General features: G+C 47.7%; 1 protein-coding gene across 1 annotated transcript in view; it reads right to left on the minus strand.

The window, feature by feature from the left end:
* Window positions 1–382: 382 nt before the first annotated feature.
* Window positions 383–20180, minus strand: part of LOC147717712 (E3 ubiquitin-protein ligase TRIM39-like) — a 723224-nt gene continuing 703426 nt past the window's right edge. The window contains exon 10 of the mRNA XM_086920555.1: window positions 383–1105. Within this exon, the coding sequence (XP_086776681.1) occupies window positions 561–1105 (545 nt within the window). The 3' untranslated portion in view covers window positions 383–560. The remainder of the gene's footprint in view (window positions 1106–20180) is intronic.

Raw genomic sequence — 20180 nt, forward strand, 5'->3', positions numbered from 1 at the left:
GAGAGAAGAGGTGGAGGAAGCAGAGGGTGAGGCGGGCAGGAGGGAGGTGCGAAGCAGAGGGCATGGAGTGTGGGACAGAGAGTGAAAGGGTGATGAGGCGAAGAAGTCAGAAGGGATAAAGCACATAGATTCAAACACCCAGAAATAGAGTAAAACCAGGAGGCATCACCCAGACAGTGAGGAGAGAATGCTGCTCCTGGACTGCATGTCCAGACCGGGCTCTCAAACCCCGGGAGATGCAGGGCGACCCTGTCCTCTTCATGGCGCATCCGTGCTTCTTCCTGGCCTCCCAGATCCTGAATCCTGCAGCCGGTCCTGCTTCTCCTCACCTCCAGAAATAAAGGAAGAGAGATGGAAAGAAAACTGCGAGGAGCCGCTGGATAATGAGGAATGTGCTTTATTAAGAAGACCTTTACCTGGTGAGAGTAAAGTATCATTTACTTCACATAATGTCTTTAACATCTTGTATTAAATTACATCATACTCGGCTGCTTTAACCAGCGTCAGTGACGTTACATGTCACTCCCACGCCTCTCTCACTGGCGCTGCTGTCAGTCTCTTTACTCCCGCCCTGTCACCAGCAGGACCCGCAGCGCCCCCGCATTCCTCCCTCCCTCGTGGAGTGATGGATTGAAGAAGGGCCGCAGGGTGGGGGGGAAGGAGGCCCCGGAGAAGGTGAAGAGCAGAGACCGGCCATCCACATTGTACACCGAGAGCCTGCGCGCCTCATAGTCCAGGAAGAAGCCCACAGCCCTGGGGGGCGCACGGGGGTTCAGGAGGGTCGAGGGGGAGGTGCAAGCTTCATATTTACCATCTCTGAGCATCACTGCCCAGACCCCATCCTCAGGCGCTAGAAAGAACTTCCCCTTCCTGCTCGCAGCCTCGTCACACACCCCCAGGTCCCAGCCCGTCTTGTCCCCCACCTCCACCTCCCAGTAATGCCTCCCGGAGCTCAGCCTCTCTCTCCCCAGGACAATGACCACATGATCAAATCTCTGGGGCGTGTCGGGCAGGTCCTGGTGTCGTTTTCCATGCCTCACGCTCCTTCCGTCCTCGGACAGGATGAGGCTCCGATGAGCGGTGTCCGGATCCAGGGTCACCGCAGCTGCAGGAGAGAGAGAAGCAGAGACCAGAGGTCAGTTCATGTCATGGCTCCTAGTGTATCATGGGGGCAGTGGGGGCTCCCAACCTCTCATGTCTTTGCCTCCAGATATTAAACAGACCGACGGGTAATTCTCTCTGCTGCTGGGCTCCCCACAGGGGCCAGACTCCTTATGTGACCCTCATATGTACATGCAGCAGATGTCACTGGCGCGACATTTGTGTATTCAGAAAAGTTCCCTGAGGATCATCTTTGTATTTTAAATAAAGAGTTTTCGGCAATCTCAGGGTGTGTTTTGTAAATTTAAAAATCATTATTTTCATTCCGCATCAACGGATCCCCCATGGCAAAAGCACATGAGCATAATTCATAGATTCTGTGAAAACAGTGTTTCAAAACCCGAAATCCTAATATTGTGCGAGTTAAAGTGAATGTCATGAGTGCGGCATCAGCTTCCATTACAAGTATCTCACCAGGGAGGCTCACCCCACCCCATCATTAGCGCAAAGAACACCAGTCTCCACACAGTCCACCGGCTCTGAAGGATGAGAGGCAGATTCCACACACCCTGGAGCTCTGATACATGAACAAGGCACTAACAGCACCTCCCCCCTCACTCTGCAGGTAAACATTACATCCCACCAGACACCAGCGCTAGCACAAAGAGCCCGTCTCCACACACTCTGAATGACGACAGGCAGATTTCATGAACAAGGCACTATCAGCACCTTTAATCTTACTCTGCAGGTAAACACCGCACCCATAAGGATGTGTGCAGATCCTGGAGAATGAACAGATGCCCAGCGGCTGCTGGTGGTGCGGGATGGAGCCGAGGGTGGGCCCTCTGGAGGTAAGTACCCGTCAGTCTGTTCTTAAACCCACTGATAGCTGCTGTGGGTTAAAGCCCGCTCGATCGCAGCGCATTCTTCTATAATGTGTTCCACTCTCTTGGGTCTCTAACAGGTGCAGTGAACACAGACACATCTTTGGTGAAACCATTAAGTCGATAAAGGAAAACACTCTTATAGGGCGAGGGGGTAGAGAGAGTGACCGCACTGAAGCCCGGGGAAGGTTTTCCGGCACTTTCCGGATTAGGGTGATTTAAGGCAGAGCTTTAAATGGGCCGGTGCTCACCGGCACCGAGTGCCGCAGTGTTTTATGTTTTTAGGTTTTGACTAGCGATGCATGCGTACGAAGTACGCATGTGCTAGGAAAAAAACCTAATGAGTATTGTAGTGGAGTTAGGAACGGCCCCCGTCATTTATTGGCTAGCTCCATAAATGGAGCCTAGCCATTGGACGATGGGCCTGTCCGTCAATGCCGGACCAGATTCGGGGGCGTTCCCGAGATTTTTTGGCTTTTGGCGACGTCACGCGACGTCAGCCAAAAGCCAGGAACGCCCCCGAATCTGTTCCGGCATTGAGCTGGCACCCGCCTACCCTTTCACCCTGACATTCACTCATCCTAGACACGATGTGCAAATGTATGCATCATCAATTGCAGTCTTTTACAATGAAAGTGCTTTTGAGGTTACAACGGGCTCTGTACTGTGGAGGAGAAGTCCGCACTGGCACGTGGGAGCCCCTTAAAGCCATGCGGGGGATCACGGCTCGGGGCAGCTCCGTGCAGAGCCGCACCGGTGATTGACAAGGCACCCACGAGCCTCCTATCATGGACCGCACCAGGTAAGAATGTCCGTGCTTTAGTGGTGTTGCACACTCGCTTGCTGATGCATGGAGTTGCTTAGTGGGACTTTCAGGATCTGTTAGCAAACACGGTTTAATTGCATGCGCGAGGCAGGGTGGCACACAGACGTCCGATACTTGAAGGGAAAATATTCTGCAGGCAGTGGAGGTTGTATTGGCTCATTTGAACATTATCGGCATGACTGATTGTGCACGTTTTCCCACAGTTGCGCTTTAAAATGTGTTCTATTGTGGGATTCTGCTAGGGTAGTTCAAGCCATAACTGCCTGTGAAACTTTTCGGTCTCTCAGCACTGTTTACCACTCTTCCGGAATGTTAAGGTTCTTTGGTCCGAAAGTGTATACTTGCTAGAGTTCAAGATCTCGTGAAATGCGTGCGATCTGTTGGAGAGTGCCGACGAGCACATCCATCAATGTTGTTAAGCCACACACCAAAGATCCCACGCGGGGAGCTGTAAAGGTGCACAATGGATAGTGCTTCGCCTCCTAATTTGCTAGGGGGAGCTACGTGGACTGTTCGACTGATCCAAGGCTACTGAGGGAGTTCTTCAGCCTGTTTGAACCTGTTCTCCCATCTTGCTTTAAGAATGGGTTTACATGTATCTGTGTGTTTTTTTCTTTTAGATGCCAATGGTATTTCCTTCTTTATTTTGTGCGTCCGCAGAGAAACCTTTCATCAATCGCCAAAAAAAGAAACTTTTTTTCTTTTCCGTGACTGAGACACACTTTTTTAAAATAAGAAATATCGAAACCTATGGGTTGCCCTAACCCCCTGCCACTTTCTCAGGTGGAGAAAATACTACAACCGTGGCAGCAACACCCAAATGCCTGCCTCTCCACTTATCATGAGCTCTAACCTTCCAACCTCCCTCAGGAGCCTCATCACCTCTGCCACATGAGTGTCACTGGATACGCTTCACAGTAAGGCACTCATGACCAAATAATATACCGGGGAAACGTTTAATACCACAAAGGCTAATTTACCTCACCAGAAATTAAACACTGCTGTGCTTCCTGCCACCAGGTCACCTGAACATAAAATGGTGGAAGGGAACCCAACATGACCCCTTAAATATAGATTGGGCTATTTTTGGGCGACATATGCAGTCCAATACAAAATGGCAGTCACTGGACTGCACCACCCTCCTAATCTGCCCAGGGGGCAGACTTCCCACTGGTCAGCTGCCACCCAAAATATCCCATGTGAAGAAGCATAACTGGTGCTTTATAATAATTACTGGATTTTCTAGGGATGCCCCTATCTTACATTGAGGTTCTATGTCACCCTTCCGTGCTCCCTCCGAATGCAACCTTTTTTTAATTGTTCACAGAATGTGGAATATTACACAGTGCGAGTTACCTCAACTTTTCTGCAATTTGGTGACGGGCTCACTCCTTGATTAATCTGTCAAATTATTAATTTGCATTTTTCTGGTTGGGGTTCAATTACAGTTGACGAAAAATGTCGAATGGAATTGATGCAGTACTATTAACTTCCTGATCTCTAATTGAATGTATATGCAGTATCATCGATTGCCTACTCTTCAAGTATCCTTTCTGGGCTGTTTTTCGCACACACTTTATTTCCTTATCTGTTATTGATCACTGTGTGAACACCCACGACAAGGGAGCACCTTTTTAGCAGTAAAATGCTGAATACTTGCAATGTTTGTGTCTCCTCTCATTAATTGTGCACTTTTATTGCATTCTAAATTATTCAATGTTTCATCACATGGATCCCTTGTCATGTGTATGTTGATTGCCCCTGGTTCCAAGGGTATTTACACTGTGGGCAGCCCCTGTTCCCCGAATATATATATTGGGTATAGAGCACTCTGGACTTCTACTCCCCAGAAGGTACTTGTGTATTCAATTCCAAATGCCATAGGTTTGGGATGATGGGACCAGTTGAGGTCCTTCCACAAGTCCCAACAGCGGGCTACTGGTTTGGCTTCTTCTCGAGGGCTGGGCCACTATGTACTGGTGAATGCTTGGTCGTTGGTGGCTATCCCCTAACTGAGCCCACTAGCCTTACCACATTCACCTTTCGGCATTATTCACAGTTCAAGGCTCTCAATTGAATGTGCTGCTCTTAGTGGCTCTCGAGGCAGAGAAGAGGTGGACCACCTGCACCTGCTATGTCTAGACTGAATTTTTGCCCAAATGTACAAATGTTTGCAGGGACTTTTTCAATCTGGCGGCTCCCAGAGGCCTTTAATAATGTTTAGTAGCTCACCACAGTGCTTTGCACCACTTTGCATCCTCACGAGTGCCTGTGCAAAACCTTAGTATATTTGAGTGTTTGTGTGATGGGGAACCTCTGATTCCTGTAGAAATGAGAGAGGCTAGCAAAAGAATGAATGTAGTGGCCATCATGAAAGTCACCGGAGGGATGCTGAGCATACCTACTGAGGAGGATTTTTTTTGTTTCTTACCTGTATTAAGGGTGTTAGGTTCCATGTTTTTCTCCTAAAGAGTACTTAGACCTTTTGGGTAAGACTAGTCTATCATGCTCTTGTTATTACAATAGGGGGCATTAAACAAAATCTAACCATCACTAGCAGTGCTACTTACTACCTCCACATAGTGCCAGTCCCAGATTTACTATTTGTTTCTGTGTGGCTGTTGCATGAGTCAAAGTGGAGCATACAGGAGTGTCCATTCACCTACTCGCTCTAAAAGTCTTTGTGTCTCCAAAGCTGAGGCAAGTGTAGCCCCAAAAAGGCCTTGCATCACAAAGCACCAAACTCAGGTTAATGTATACAAAGAGGCCAAAATGCAGTGAAGGGCCATCGGGGAGGACAGCAAAAATCCCATGGACTTAAAACAAAGTAAGACGTACTAACCAAGCGTCACTTTGTATCACATCTTAATGCCAAACAATACCAGGCGCACACACGGAGCATGCGTAATAACACATTATAATCTTACACATGACGTGTCATTTTGACAAAATTACTCATTTTAAGTACCTTATACTTGGGGGGGGCTTTGTGTGGTTGTGTGTGTGGTGGGCTTTGTGTGGCTGTGTGTGTGGGGGGCTCTGTGTGGCTGTGTGTGTGGGGGGCTCTGTGTGGCTGTGTGTGTGGGGGGCTCTGTGTGGGTGTGTGTGGGGGGGGGCTCTGTGTGTGTTTGGGGGGGCTCTCTGTGGGTGTTTGTGTGTGTCATTTGCGAGATAAAGCTAGTGGCATTGTAAATGACAATGCCATTTATTTATGTTAAAAAAAAACATAAATAAAAATAATGTCAAGAGCAATGCCAATAGCTCTAACTTTAACAAAGGCAAAACCATTGCATTGTAAATGCTTGTTCTTCTTGGCCAAGGACTCTAAGGAGACACCCGGAAAGGACAGGCTCGGGGCCCCGGGGACAGTGCAGATGCAGAGAGTGCTGTGGAAACAGAGACAGCCGTCAGGATGGAGGGAGTGAGCGAGTGAAGCTCCGAGGAGCCGCTGGTGAATGATTCAGGCCAGGGGGGCTCAGATACATCCCTCAGAGCGGTTTAGGGTTTTGGACGCCCCGCGACTGTCAGTGACTGAAAGTGCAGGTCCCAATCAGACCCTGGGCAGTCACTCACGCTGCAGGAGTGTGACCCGGGGCTGACCCTGCCACGTCACGAGAAGCAGGAAGAGGAAATATAATGTATTTACAACCTGACCCCCGAGAGTGCACCTCCCGCCACCTGTCTGCGGGCAACGGGGGCAGGGGGTGAATCAGGCACTAATCTGGGGAGGAGGGGGGGGGGGATTATTGATTCTCTTCCCGAGGCAGAAGGTGTAACTGGAATGTTTATTCATGATTGTGTCTATTTTATGATCGCAGGTGGCGTGCGATGAAAGGTGTTATATACTGTGCGAACCGCTATGCAAGCCGCTGCCCCCACTGCTTGGCACTGATCACCATTCAGCTGGGCAGGCGATTGTGGGGCAGGCAGGCGCACATCATCGTGCCCACTACGGTCTCTACCTGCCCCAGCCCACCCGTGCCCCAAGCGCAGCATTAATCTGGTTAGGTGACTGCGCGCTCCACTTATTCCATTGGCTTTTCACGCAGCAGCAGCGCGCGCTGAGGCCACCCGGGCACTTTTACATATCTGCCCTAACACCACTTTAAGAAGGAGGAATTTTGACGGCCATGAGCCTCGGAGGACACAACATAACAGTATGATGTCCAGGCACCGACACAGCTGTGGCATTATATTCCTGCCTGTGGGATCAGTGGGTGAATGTCTCCAGTCTAGTTGTCATTGAATAATTAACTCCGTCCTCAGCTTTGTGATCTGCAGCCTTGTGTCATGTCTCTGCGCCGTTCGTAGTGTGCACAAATCTTACTTTTCTTTACATTTATGGGTTAACCATGGTCAGGGGTGTCTAGCATAGGCCCAGAAGGGCCACTTCCATTCCAGGTTTTTAAGCTATCGACATGAGGTAAAGGTGCAGGCTAACTATCTGAATGAAACTGTGTGAGTGGTGGTGAATGTGTGAGGTTTTGATGCTGTGAGTGAGTACACGTGCGTAAATATGTTCAGACGGGGAAGCCAGACTCACAACCAGCTAGTGGAACCCAACCCTGTCTGTGTGAAGCAGAGGCAGCATTGGCGGCGTGAGTCCATCCTGCTGGGGCTGTGGGCAGAGGGTAAGAGGCAGGTGCCCCGCAGAACACATGGGAAAGCTCTCCCAGGCACAGGAGAGCAGGCGGTGAGTGAATACAGTAGGGGAGACAGAAAGAGGTTGGGGTGGACAGGCATGGACCCCCAGAGGTGAACAGGCAGAGGATGATAAACATCTCATAGATTTTCAGAGGCCGAAGGAAATGGGTAAGAAAATACAGGGAATGGAGTGATAAAAAGAGTGTTTTTCAAAATAATGCACAGTCACGACACATATGGACTTTGACCCTTATGTCTAGTGTGACCGTGTCCAGGTGTGACCTCCTCCAATGTTCTTCATGTTCAGCAATGTCCTCAGATCCTTTTAAAACACATTTTGTCTTAACTGAGCCTCTCACTCCATAGGCGATCTTGAGCGCTTTGCTCTTACATCTTGTGATTATGCATTAAGAATGGTGTTGTCCTATTTTTGAAAATATAATGACATCAAACCTTAAGAGGATTCTGAAGTGTAGAGGGAAACATCCGTACACTTATCCAAGGCTAGCATCTCTGAAGAAAAAGGTAGCATAGAGTGTTTGATGATGGCGGGTGGGGTTTTGTGATCTATCGTGACAGTATTCACTGGATGTCCCTTCCGTCTTTTTTTAACCAGAGCTAGAAAGAGAAAGGGCTGAGTTTGCCCATGTTTTATACAGCAGTGAAGCAAAGCTTTCATTACATTTAGTGAAAAGTAACTCAGTCTTTGCCTTTTGGGCCAGTATTACAGTCAGAGTCGCTGTCATTGTCTGAGGAAGTCGGAATGCGCATAAAGTCTTTTGTTGGTAGCCCTTGTTTTGCGAAGAGGATGCTCAGGGATTTAACTTTCTCTCTTTTATGCCCCTTCCTTATGAAACTTCTCTGAAGCAAAAATGTTTCTCCCATGTCAACATTCACATTTATTATCCTGTGAGACGTTTCAGGGAGCATCCCAATGCTATAAAATATTACAAACATTTCCCATGCATCCCTCTGATGCCCAGAAAGCCTGACCCACCTATAAAAACCATTTAGAAAATCCTATATTCCCCTGACCCTTCTTCTGCCCACTGTACATACAATGTGCTGGATGTATCCAGCCTGTACTTGTCTTGCAGCTCTTGTGCTTGCCTCTTCCAGAGACCCAGATTGCTTGCTTTACTCATCTGGTCATCATCTAGACCACCATGATGTCATCTGTGATTGACTCACCCAGGGCTTGACTCACCCACCCTATATTTACCTTTCCAATTCTTGCTTACATCATGCAAGCTGCACTGTCCAATCATATTTACAACAAGGGGTGGTGAGGGACAGAGTCTCTGAATTAAGCAGAAAGCTCTCACCCAGTCAAGAGATCAGGGCTAGATCCAACACCGTTTTTTAGCTCACTGCACCATCCCAGTTTCAGAACCTGGCTGTATGCAAATTAGTCTGTTCCTGTCCCAGTGCATGATGGGAACAGGGCAAACCAAACTACAAAAGCCAATTCTTACACTGGGAAGGAAACAAGCTCCCGGGGACCGGTTTCTGGCATTACAGCCGTCTTCGGCCCGGTTTGCTTGAATCCTGATGGTGCAATGAGCAAGGGTCTCACATCTGAGAATACCCTTCCACGCTTAGGGTGGACAAAAATATTTACAACAAGGGGTGGTGAGGGACAGAGTCTCTGAATTAAGCAGAAAGCTCTCACCCAGTCAAGAGATCAGGGCTAGATCCAACACCGTTTTTTAGCTCACTGCACCATCCCAGTTTCAGAACCTGGCTGTATGCAAATTAGTCTGTTCCTGTCCCAGTGCATGATGGGAACAGGGCAAACCAAACTACAAAAGCCAATTCTTACACTGGGAAGGAAACAAGCTCCCGGGGACCGGTTTCTGGCATTACAGCCGTCTTCGGCCCGGTTTGCTTGAATCCTGATGGTGCAATGAGCAAGCCCTGATCTTTGGACTGGGTAAGAGTGGTCTGTTTAACTCAGACACTCTGTTCATCACCACCCCCTTTTCTAAATCGTTTTTGGCCACTATAGGTGTGGCAGGGTATACTCAGACATGAGTCCCTTTCTCACTGCTCCATCAGGATTCAAGCAAGCCGGGCCGAAGAAGGCTGAAATGCCAGAAACCGGTCCCCGGTAGCTTGTCTCCTTTCTGGTGAAGAATTGGCTTGGTAGTTTAGTCTGCCCTGTTCCCATGATGCACTGGGCCAGGGACAGACTGATTTGCATATAGCCAGGTTCTGAGCTGGGATGGGGCAGTGAGATAAATAACGGTGATGGATCAAGCCCTGATCTTTGGACTGGGTAAGAGTGGTCTGTTTAACTCAGACACTCTGTTCATCACCACCCCCTTTTCTAAATCGTTTTTGGCCACTATAGGTGTGGCAGGGTATACTCAGACATGAGTCCCTTTCTCACTGCTCCATCAGGATTCAAGCAAGCCGGGCCGAAGAAGGCTGAAATGCCAGAAACCGGTCCCCGGTAGCTTGTCTCCTTTCTGGTGAAGAATTGGCTTGGTAGTTTAGTCTGCCCTGTTCCCATGATGCACTGGGCCAGGGACAGACTGATTTGCATATAGCCAGGTTCTGAGCTGGGATGGGGCAGTGAGATAAATAACGGTGATGGATCAAGCCCTGATCTTTGGACTGGGTAAGAGTGGTCTGTTTAACTCAGACACTCTGTTCATCACCACCCCCTTTTCTAAATCGTTTTTGGCCACTATAGGTGTGGCAGGGTATACTCAGACATGAGTCCCTTTCTCACTGCTCCATCAGGATTCAAGCAAGCCGGGCCGAAGAAGGCTGAAATGCCAGAAACCGGTCCCCGGTAGCTTGTCTCCTTTCTGGTGAAGAATTGGCTTGGTAGTTTAGTCTGCCCTGTTCCCATGATGCACTGGGCCAGGGACAGACTGATTTGCATATAGCCAGGTTCTGAGCTGGGATGGGGCAGTGAGATAAATAACGGTGATGGATCAAGCCCTGATCTTTGGACTGGGTAAGAGTGGTCTGTTTAACTCAGACACTCTGTTCATCACCACCCCCTTTTCTAAATCGTTTTTGGCCACTATAGGTGTGGCAGGGTATACTCAGACATGAGTCCCTTTCTCACTGCTCCATCAGGATTCAAGCAAGCCGGGCCGAAGAAGGCTGAAATGCCAGAAACCGGTCCCCGGTAGCTTGTCTCCTTTCTGGTGAAGAATTGGCTTGGTAGTTTAGTCTGCCCTGTTCCCATGATGCACTGGGCCAGGGACAGACTGATTTGCATATAGCCAGGTTCTGAGCTGGGATGGGGCAGTGAGATAAATAACGGTGATGGATCAAGCCCTGATCTTTGGACTGGGTAAGAGTGGTCTGTTTAACTCAGACACTCTGTTCATCACCACCCCCTTTTCTAAATCGTTTTTGGCCACTATAGGTGTGGCAGGGTATACTCAGACATGAGTCCCTTTCTCACTGCTCCATCAGGATTCAAGCAAGCCGGGCCGAAGAAGGCTGAAATGCCAGAAACCGGTCCCCGGTAGCTTGTCTCCTTTCTGGTGAAGAATTGGCTTGGTAGTTTAGTCTGCCCTGTTCCCATGATGCACTGGGCCAGGGACAGACTGATTTGCATATAGCCAGGTTCTGAGCTGGGATGGGGCAGTGAGATAAATAACGGTGATGGATCAAGCCCTGATCTTTGGACTGGGTAAGAGTGGTCTGTTTAACTCAGACACTCTGTTCATCACCACCCCCTTTTCTAAATCGCACTGTCCAATCATGCTTGATTTACTCAACCCACCTTAACTGACCAATCCTTCCTCCTCTCCCCCACCTAGCTCCTCTGTCCCAGCCAGTTCAAGGCCCACCTGCCCTGTTCTAGCTGGGGCTACTCTACGCATGCCTTACGTACCCCGGTACCCTCGACGCTGACGTTTCTCTCATTCTCTTTGCCCTGACACACGTTGCTCAACTCATCCTATTGTGTTCATCTCAGTCATTTACTTAAGTCCTTTCTCACATGTGTTACCGCTCTAGTTCCCTGTAATCACTTCACTTACCCAGTGCTCACACGAAGGTACCTCGTGCTTCCATTTACGGGCTGCGGAGGGCTTTGAATGACCACGGTGGGTGCGTGGGTGATGTATGGTAAATGACAACTCTAGACTGTGGTGTGGTCTGCATTGTGGTGAAGATCAGATTGAAAATGTTCCCTTTCATATGGGTTGGTTCAATGACTTCAATTTTGATGTTTATTTTGTGAAAAGTGGAGGAGGCAACAGGGAGAAAAAATACAAAGAAGCAAGATGGAAGGTGTACTCCAATGAATGGAGGCCAAAAGGGATAGGTCTATCAATATTCAGGTTTTTTACTCAAATTACCCACACAGTATCTGTTGTTGTGCACAATGAGAACATTCCTGACTTGTATGCTTCATATTTATGTGGGTGCAAAAAGAACAATTGATGGACAGAATGCTGAATAATTTCATGCATTCACCCTGGTACAGAGATCTGGGCCTAAATCCATCGCTTTTTTGCTCCCGCATGCCGTACCAGTTTGGACCCAGCCATATTCAAATCAGTCTTGAGCCTGTTCCCCATGGGAACTGTCCAGCAGGAACTGCCAGGCCAGGTCCTCCTTTGACTGGAAACAAGCATCCTAGGACCCGTTTCGGGGTATCGCCCCGTTTCAGCTAGGCTAGCTTGACTCTAGTGACATGGAGAGCACTGGACCCACATCTGGACATACTTTTCCCACTCGCGGTGACAAATACAAAAAGAACAATTGTTGGACAGAATGCAGAACAATGTCATGCATTCACCCTAGTACAGAGATCTGGGCCTACATCCATCGAATTTTTGCTCCCCATGCCATTCCAGTTTAGACCCAGCCATATGCAATTTAGTCTTTGGCCTGTTCCCCAAGGGAACAGTCCAGCCCGAACTACCAGGTCAAGTCCTCCCTGGACTGGAAACAGTATTCTAGGACCGGTTTCGGGGTATCACCCCTCGTCAGACAGGTTAGCTTGACTCTAGTGGCATGGAGAGCATGGGACCCACGCCTGGACATACTTGTCCCACTCGCAGTGACAAATACAAAAGAACAATTGTTGGACAGAATGCTGACCAATTTCATGCATTCACCCTAGTACAGAGATCTGGGCCTAAATCCATAGTTGTTTGCCCCCCCTTGCCATTCCAGTTTAGACCCAGGAAAGGTATTCCCAGAAAGGGTCTTGTGCTCACTGTGCCACTGGATTCAAGCTATTCTGGCTGATGTGGGGTGATTCCCCGAAACCGGTCCCAGGATACTTGTTTCTGGTCCAGGGAGAACCTGGCTTGCCAGTTCGGGCTGGACTGTTCTCATGAGTAACATGGTCAAGCCTGATTTGCAAATGGGTGGGTCCAAACTAGGGTGGCATGGTGAGCAAGAGTAATGGATTAAACACTGATTTTTGTGAATGGGGGAGAATGTTTATATTGTTCAGCATTCTGCCCATCATTTGTAGCTTTTGTTTTTGTCGCTCTAAGTGGGACGTGTATGGTCAGAGGTGCATCCTGTGCTCACTGTGCCACTGGATTCAAGCTAGCTTGGCTGATGAGGGATGATGCCCCGAAACTGGTCCCAGGATGCTTGTTTCTGGTCCAAGGAGGATCTGACTTGGCAGTTTGGGTTGGACTGTTCCCATGAAGAACAGGGTCAAGACTGATTTGCATATGGCTGGGTCCAAACTGGGGTGGCGTGGTGAGCAAGAGTGATGGATTAAACCCTGATTCTTGTGACTGGAGAACAACGTTTGCATTGTTCAGCGTTCCGGCCATCATTTGTTCCTTTTGTTTTTTTTCATATTTATGTAGGGTCAGAGGCAATCTGCTTTGGTAGGAAATTACAGAAATAATACATGCATCCTTTTGCACAAGGGCGAAAAAACGAAAATACTCTACTGATGGCAGAAATATTTCTGTATTGTCATGCATAAATGCACACCAAGAAAATGCCGCTCCTATTAAACGCTTGCTCCTAACTCCTCCTCTAGCTCCTAACTCTGTCTCTAGCTCCTAACTCCTCCTCTAGCTCCTAACTCCGCCTCTAGCTCCTAACTCTGTCTCTAGCTCCTAACTCCTCCTCTAGCTCCTAACTCTGTCTCTAGCTCCTAACTCCTCCTCTAGCTCCTAACTCCTCCTCTAGCTCCTAACTCTGTCTCTAGCTCCTAACTCCTCCTCTAGCTCCGCTCCCAAATGCCTTCCCGTTCACTGCACAAATTGATGAACACCTGCACTTGTTTGATCCCATTTAAAGCACTGATTTAAGGATAAATTATGGTGTCAGCCACCTGCGCGACATGAAGCCGATAGTGTCTGCCACAGTAGTAAGTGTGAGGGTGTGACGAGGAGTACCACTGGAGCGACACACATGCCTGAAGCGTGTAACCGGTTCAGACATACACAGCAGTGGGTGCTGTTCGGGCTGTTGCTACCTGTGTTGAAATGTATTTCGTTTTGGTTTTGAATAACATCCTCTGTAGATTCCTCCCACCTACAGTTTCTTAACATGTCCTCAGAGCCTTTAGTAAATTATAACAGGACTTTAGTCTTGGGGCAAATTTTCTAACTGAGAATAGAATGTGGTACAGTTTATTGTGTTTTATAGAGATCCCACCTGTCAGATTCAGCAGCTTCTAGGCGCACTGTCCTTTCTGTATTGTGCTTTAGTGAGGCTAGTGTTTAAAGCTGTCTAAGGTGAGTGGTGAGTGGTCTGGTTCCTTGGGTAAGGGGTAGCCTGATCTGTTCTGGGCCGAGAGCCAGTACTTGGTATGGGGGAGGGGTGGTCTGTGCTCGGTACTCAGACTTGAGCTGCTGTCTTCAGGTTCTTCTGGTTTTTCAGTCAGTTACAAACTTAAGTGTTTTATATTTGCAGCGGCCCTTGAACTAGCCACAGCCAGATGTCCGAGTCGTCGGTGTCGAAGGTCATATGATGGACATTAAAGGCATTGGCCCCTTTCCAGCGCGTGCAGCTTCTCCGTTTATAACTTTACCCAAACAAAAAGGAATGTCTACAAGTACATGGGGTACTTTTAAGAGTATTTTGAGACATCTTTTTAGGTCTGGCAATAACCAAGGCCTTTCAATTTTTTCATAAAATATATGTAAAACACAATCATTTAAAAGTGCTTTCAGTTAGCTTTCTTCGTCCATTGGTCTGTTGATGTGTCATTCACATTTTGCTTCAACCCCTACAGCATGCAGCAAGGGCGAGCGGGTCAGCCCACTTCAGCCACTGGATAACTTCAACTGGAATGACTGCATTTTGCTGTTTTACGAGGTGCACATCCACACACTTGCTAGTTCTCTTCTAGCCAATGTTTTTGGTTTTAATTTATTATTTGGCGTTGTCTTTGTGTTTAGATTCTGATGTGACAGCAGGACGCTTTATACCGAATGTGAAAACAGGCCATTTCAATGCTTTATGAATTCGTGTCTCCTGACAATGGTGTTGTAAATTACTTTTTGGACAATCCTTTGTTTATCTTACTTTGTAAGATAAATAAAGGACACGCCAATAATAATTTCACAGCATAGTAGTCCATTCAAACTGTTCTTCATTTAGTTATTGACAGAGTCAATATTATGCATTTGAATTCATAAGCAGACAAGTTTATTCTGGGCACCATTTCACCAATGGTCCTTTATTAAACTTTGCCCTGCAAGAAAGGCTTTATCATGTTTAGTTTGCAGTACTTGTAACACTTTTTATTCCTTCTTTCTTTCTTCTTTCATTCTTTCCACTTCCTTTGTTTCTTTCATTTCTCTTTCCTTCTTTCTTTCCCTTCCATTCCTTTTTTCCTGTCTCCCTTCCTTCTTGCTTTCCTTTTTATCCCTTCTGTCTTGCTTTCCTTTTTTCTTTCATTCTTTCGTTCCTTCTTCCTTGCTTACCCTTTTTCTTTAAATTTTTTGGCTTTCCTTTTTTCTTTCAGTCCTTATTGGCTTTTCTTTTTTTTTTTTCTTCACGTCTTCATTTCTTTCCTTTTTTAGGTCTCGGCTAGCGTAGGCTGCGCATTCGCAGTCTCGCTTGCGAGATCTTATGTTTTTGGGTAGATTTCACTAGCAAGGTTAAGCCCCGCCCCTCTTTTACATCGGTTGGCATCATCGTTCATGCTAAACGGTGGCCAGCCATTGGAAAAGAGGTTACAATGACGTACTGTTACATTCTCATTATCTTGTTTATGTCTTTCTGTTACATTACTGCTGTGGGTGTTGTTTGGAACATGGAATGCATCAATGCCCTGCATCTTGCGTTTCGTGTTCCAGATTTCACTACCGACAGTTTAGCTGATTTCAGTTGCTTCCAGACGTGCTGTACCATGTTCTTCTGACTTCAATAAATAATTTCTACTTACCTGTATTTTGGATCATCCTCTTTTACAATGGCGACGAGGATGGGATGTCAACCGGGCAAAACGAGCAGTAGAATTCCAACCACTACCAGGAGATAAAATCCCAACAAGCAGTTTATGATCAGTCCTGAGTGTGAACCTATTTCCCTAAACATAATTCCGAAAGTGCTCAACTGCCCAAATGCAAGATAACCATTCTCGTTCAATTACGGAATATCTCCTTTCCGTGGAGGACAAAGTTCTGGAAGCAAATGCAACACACCACTCTTCTTTACCAGAACATTGACTAAGTACTCCTCCAAGACCAGAAAGGCTTGCATTCACTGTAATAATACATTTTTTGTCAAGACAAAATGACTTCAGAGTAGGAGCATTGACGATGTCATTTTTAATTTGTTGAAAAGCAGTATCTTGTCTTTCAGACCGAACAAATTCAGATGATTTCCTGGTCAATTCTCTAAGAGGTTCCATCTTAGTAGCAAAGTTTTGTATGAATTTACTATAATATTCGCATAAACCTGCGAATGAGAGAAGTTTTTCTTTGTCATCAGGGGCAGGAGCATTGATAATAGCATCAACCAAAGCCTTCTTATGTACAACCCCTTCACCTGAAAGTGTGTGACCCAAGTACTCTACAGACTTACAAAAGAACTTGCACTTACTAGCTTCAAAAGTTAAACCATATTGTCCTAGTCTAGAACAAACCTCTTTAAGATGAGTGGTATGTTCATTTTCATTTTTAGAAAACACAAGAATATCATCCTGAAAACACTTGACGTACATGCCAACATCTTTAAAAATATGGTACATGTCCCTCTGAAACACTGATGCGGCCGAAGCCAAACCAAAAGGCATCCTTTTGAATTGAAAAAGACAGTGAGGGGTGATAAAAGCTGTAAAATGCTTAGAGTCATCAGTAAGTTCGATCTGATGGTATGCAGATCTAAGATCTAGGGTGGAACTAAATCAATAATACCAATGACGGTGTTAAGGTTAATGCTGTTGCCAAACGTGTAGAAGACAAACAGAATAAGATGAAGATGTTGTTTGATTCCAAAATGATTGTTAAACTTCCAAATTTTGTTGTGGGGGAGAGGGTCAGGATAAAAAAAACCTGGATTCTTAGTGAAAGTATTTTCCAAATGTTATCCTCCTATCAAAATTGTGAAAGTGTGTAAAAATAGTGTCATTACTCAAGATGGTAGAGTATGGAATATAAGAAGAGTTGACAAATGTAAGTTTTTCAAATGATGTGCACAAATTAGACAAAATTCATGAAAATTCTGTTCCTCCTGGTCAATCCACAGCTTCCAGAGTTAAAAGTAATGTTTGTAGTCCGTCCCATTCGGACGGACTTCCCCGACATACTGCTGGCGTAAAAGGTTTCTTATCTTCTTTATGGGGCGAAACAGATGGTCCCATAAAGAAGATAATAAACCTTTTAAGCCAGCAGGGCAGTCCGTCCAAGTGGCAGCAGAGTACCTCTCGGCTGGACGTGCTTTGGCAGACGCCATCCTTGTGAACCACAATTCCACTCACATCTGTGGTACTTGGGAGTCTATGGACAAGACTGTGCTTTTGGGCCGGTTGTGTGCTCGGTGTGTGGTGACGGGGGTGATCACTTGGCCCTGCTTTTTGTTACTTCGCTGGGTGAGTGGGGGCTTCGTTCACGTCACCATTTGACCCCCGCAGGAGCCCCGTTTAGCCGAGCAGCACAGATGTATTTATTTGCGGATTGGGTGAGTGGGGGCTTCGTTCACGTCACCAATTGACCCCCGCAGGAGCCTCGTTTAGCCGAGCAGAACAGGTGTATTTATTTGCAGATACGCGGCAGCTGTATTTGAGTGACTGTGCGGCGCTTTATTTGAGTTACTGCGCGGTGCTTTATTCCTTCACGCAGCGCTATATTTGAGTGAGTGCAGGGTGCACAGAGTTCCTGCGTCAGGTGTGGTTAGGGGCAGGGGCAGGAGACCAGAGGCTCTTCTGAGAGGTGCTATCTTGCTTAACCGGACACGACACGCTCAGCTGGTGGGGTGGCGAGGGTCTTTGGGGGTGTATTGCACCACAGAAGCGAGGGGGAGCAGAAGTATCCTCTCTGGGGTCTTTGGTCTCTCTGTGTATCGCTACTCCTGTCTCCCCGTTGGGCTGCTCGTTATTTTCTCTTTTTCTCGCACACACTTTATTTCCTCTCTCTCCACTTACTAACTCTGTCCCTCTCTTTTTCCTCTACACTCTCTGTATCTTCCTTCGTCTCCCTTCTCCCCTCTTTCACTTGTACGGACAAGACTGCGCTTTTGGGCAGGTTGTGTGCTCGGTGTGTGGTGACGGGGGTTATCACTTGGCCCCGTTTTTTGTTACTTCGCTGGGTGACTGGGGGCTTCGTTCACGTCACCAATTGACCCCCTGCGGGAGCACCGTTTAGCCGAGCAGCACAGATGTATTTATTTGCGGATTAGGTGAGTGGGGGTTCGTTCTCGTCACCAATTGACCCCCGCAGGAGCCCCGTTTAGCCGAGCAGCACAGGTGTATTTATTTGCGGATACGCGGCGCTGTATTTGAGTGACTCTGCGCCGCTTTATTTGAGTGACTGCGCGGTGCTTTATTCCTTCATGCAGCGCTATATTTGAGTGAGTGCAGGGTGCACAGAGTTCCTGCGTCAGGTGTGGTTGGGGGCGGGGGCAGGAGACCAGAGGCTCTTCTGAGAGGCGCTATCTTGCTTGACCGGTCACAACACGCTCAGCTGGGGGGCTGGCAGGGGTCTTTGGTGGTGTATTGCACCACAGCAGCGATGGGGAGCAGAAGTCTCCTCTCTGGGGTCCTTGGTCTCTGTGTGTATCTCTACTCCCGTCTCCCGGTTGGGCTGCTCGTTATCTTCTCTTTTTCTTGCAAATACGTAATTTCCTCTACCTCCACTTACTAACTCTGTCTCTCTCTTTTTCCTCTACACTCTCTGTATCTTCCTCCATCTCCCTTCTCCCCTCTTTCGCTCATCCTGGCCCCCTCATCTCCCTCTCTCCCCACCCTCCGCCTGTGACCCCCCTCTCCAACCCCCCTCTCTTGTCTAGTTTCCTCATATATTTCACTCACATCTGTGGTCCTTGGGAGTCTATGGACAAGACTGTGCATTTGGGCAGGTTGTGTGGTCGGTGTGTGGTGATGGGGGTTATCACTTGGCCCCACTTTTTGTTGCTTGGCTGGGTGAGTGGGAGCTTCGTTCAAGTCACCAATTGACCCCCACAGGAACCCTGTTTAGTCGAGCAGCACAGATGTATTTATTTGCAGATACGCGGCGCTGTATTTGAGTGACTGTGCGCGGCCCTTTATTTGAGTGACTGCGCGGTGCTTTATTCCTTCACGCAGCGCTATATTTGAGTGAGTGCAGGGTGCACAGAGTTCCTGCATCAGGTGTGGTTGGGGGCGGGGGCAGGAGACCAGAGGCTCTTCTGAGAGGCGCTATCTTGCTTGACCGGACATGACACGCTCACTTGGGGGGCTGGCGGGGGTCTTTGGGGATGTATTGCACCAGAGGAGCGACAGGGAGCAGAAGTCTCCTCTCTGGGGTCAGCTGGCTCTTGGGGCAGTCTGGGGGTCTGTGTGATAAGATATGTAAAAGAGCTCTGTATGGCAGGTATGATTCCTCTTTTATATTCGGGGGTGTGGGGGCTTGTAGTGTGCGCCCCCATAGAGCAGGGTTGGGGCTCTCATAGCAGTGTTAGGGGTCCATGGAAAATGGGCTCCACGTGCCAGACTGTTGGACTTGGCCCTTTCTGCAGGGTCATCCCTTAACTTTTTGCCTTCCTCCAATATTCTCTCGAACCTGTTTTTGTTGGTTTAATGATTCTGGGCACTTTACCACTGCTGATCAGTGCTAAAGTGCATATGCTCTCCCTATGAAAATGTGTACATTGATTGATTTCCAAGATTGGTTCATTGGATTTACTGTCAGTCCCCAGTAGAGTGCACCAGGAGTGCCAGGGCTTGTGAATGCCAATACTGCTAGTGGGCCTGCAGCGCTGGTTGAGCCACCCACAGAAGCAGTCTTTTAAAATGTGTCTAGGTCTGCCATTGCAGAACCTGCATGCAGTATGGTACTGTCATGCTGGCTGGGCAAGTGCACACACTTGCCAGCCTCTAAACCTTCCCTTTACTTCATATGAGTCACCCCTATGGTAGGCCCTAGGGCAGGGTGCATTGTAAGTGTAAGGTAGGACAAGCCCCGATGTGTGTGGCCTGTCCTAATAGTGAATCATAGCCAATTTCGTTTTTCACTATTGTAAGGCTACCTGTTCTCATAGGGCAAGATGGGCTGCTGGAATTATTACACCCTATAATCCCAGCAGGCTCAGGGAACATGGTAGAGGGTCAGGTTTAGTATGCC

The sequence above is a fragment of the Lissotriton vulgaris genome, chromosome 5, assembly GCF_964263255.1.
Source record: "Lissotriton vulgaris chromosome 5, aLisVul1.2, whole genome shotgun sequence".
NCBI lineage: Eukaryota > Metazoa > Chordata > Amphibia > Caudata > Salamandridae > Lissotriton > Lissotriton vulgaris.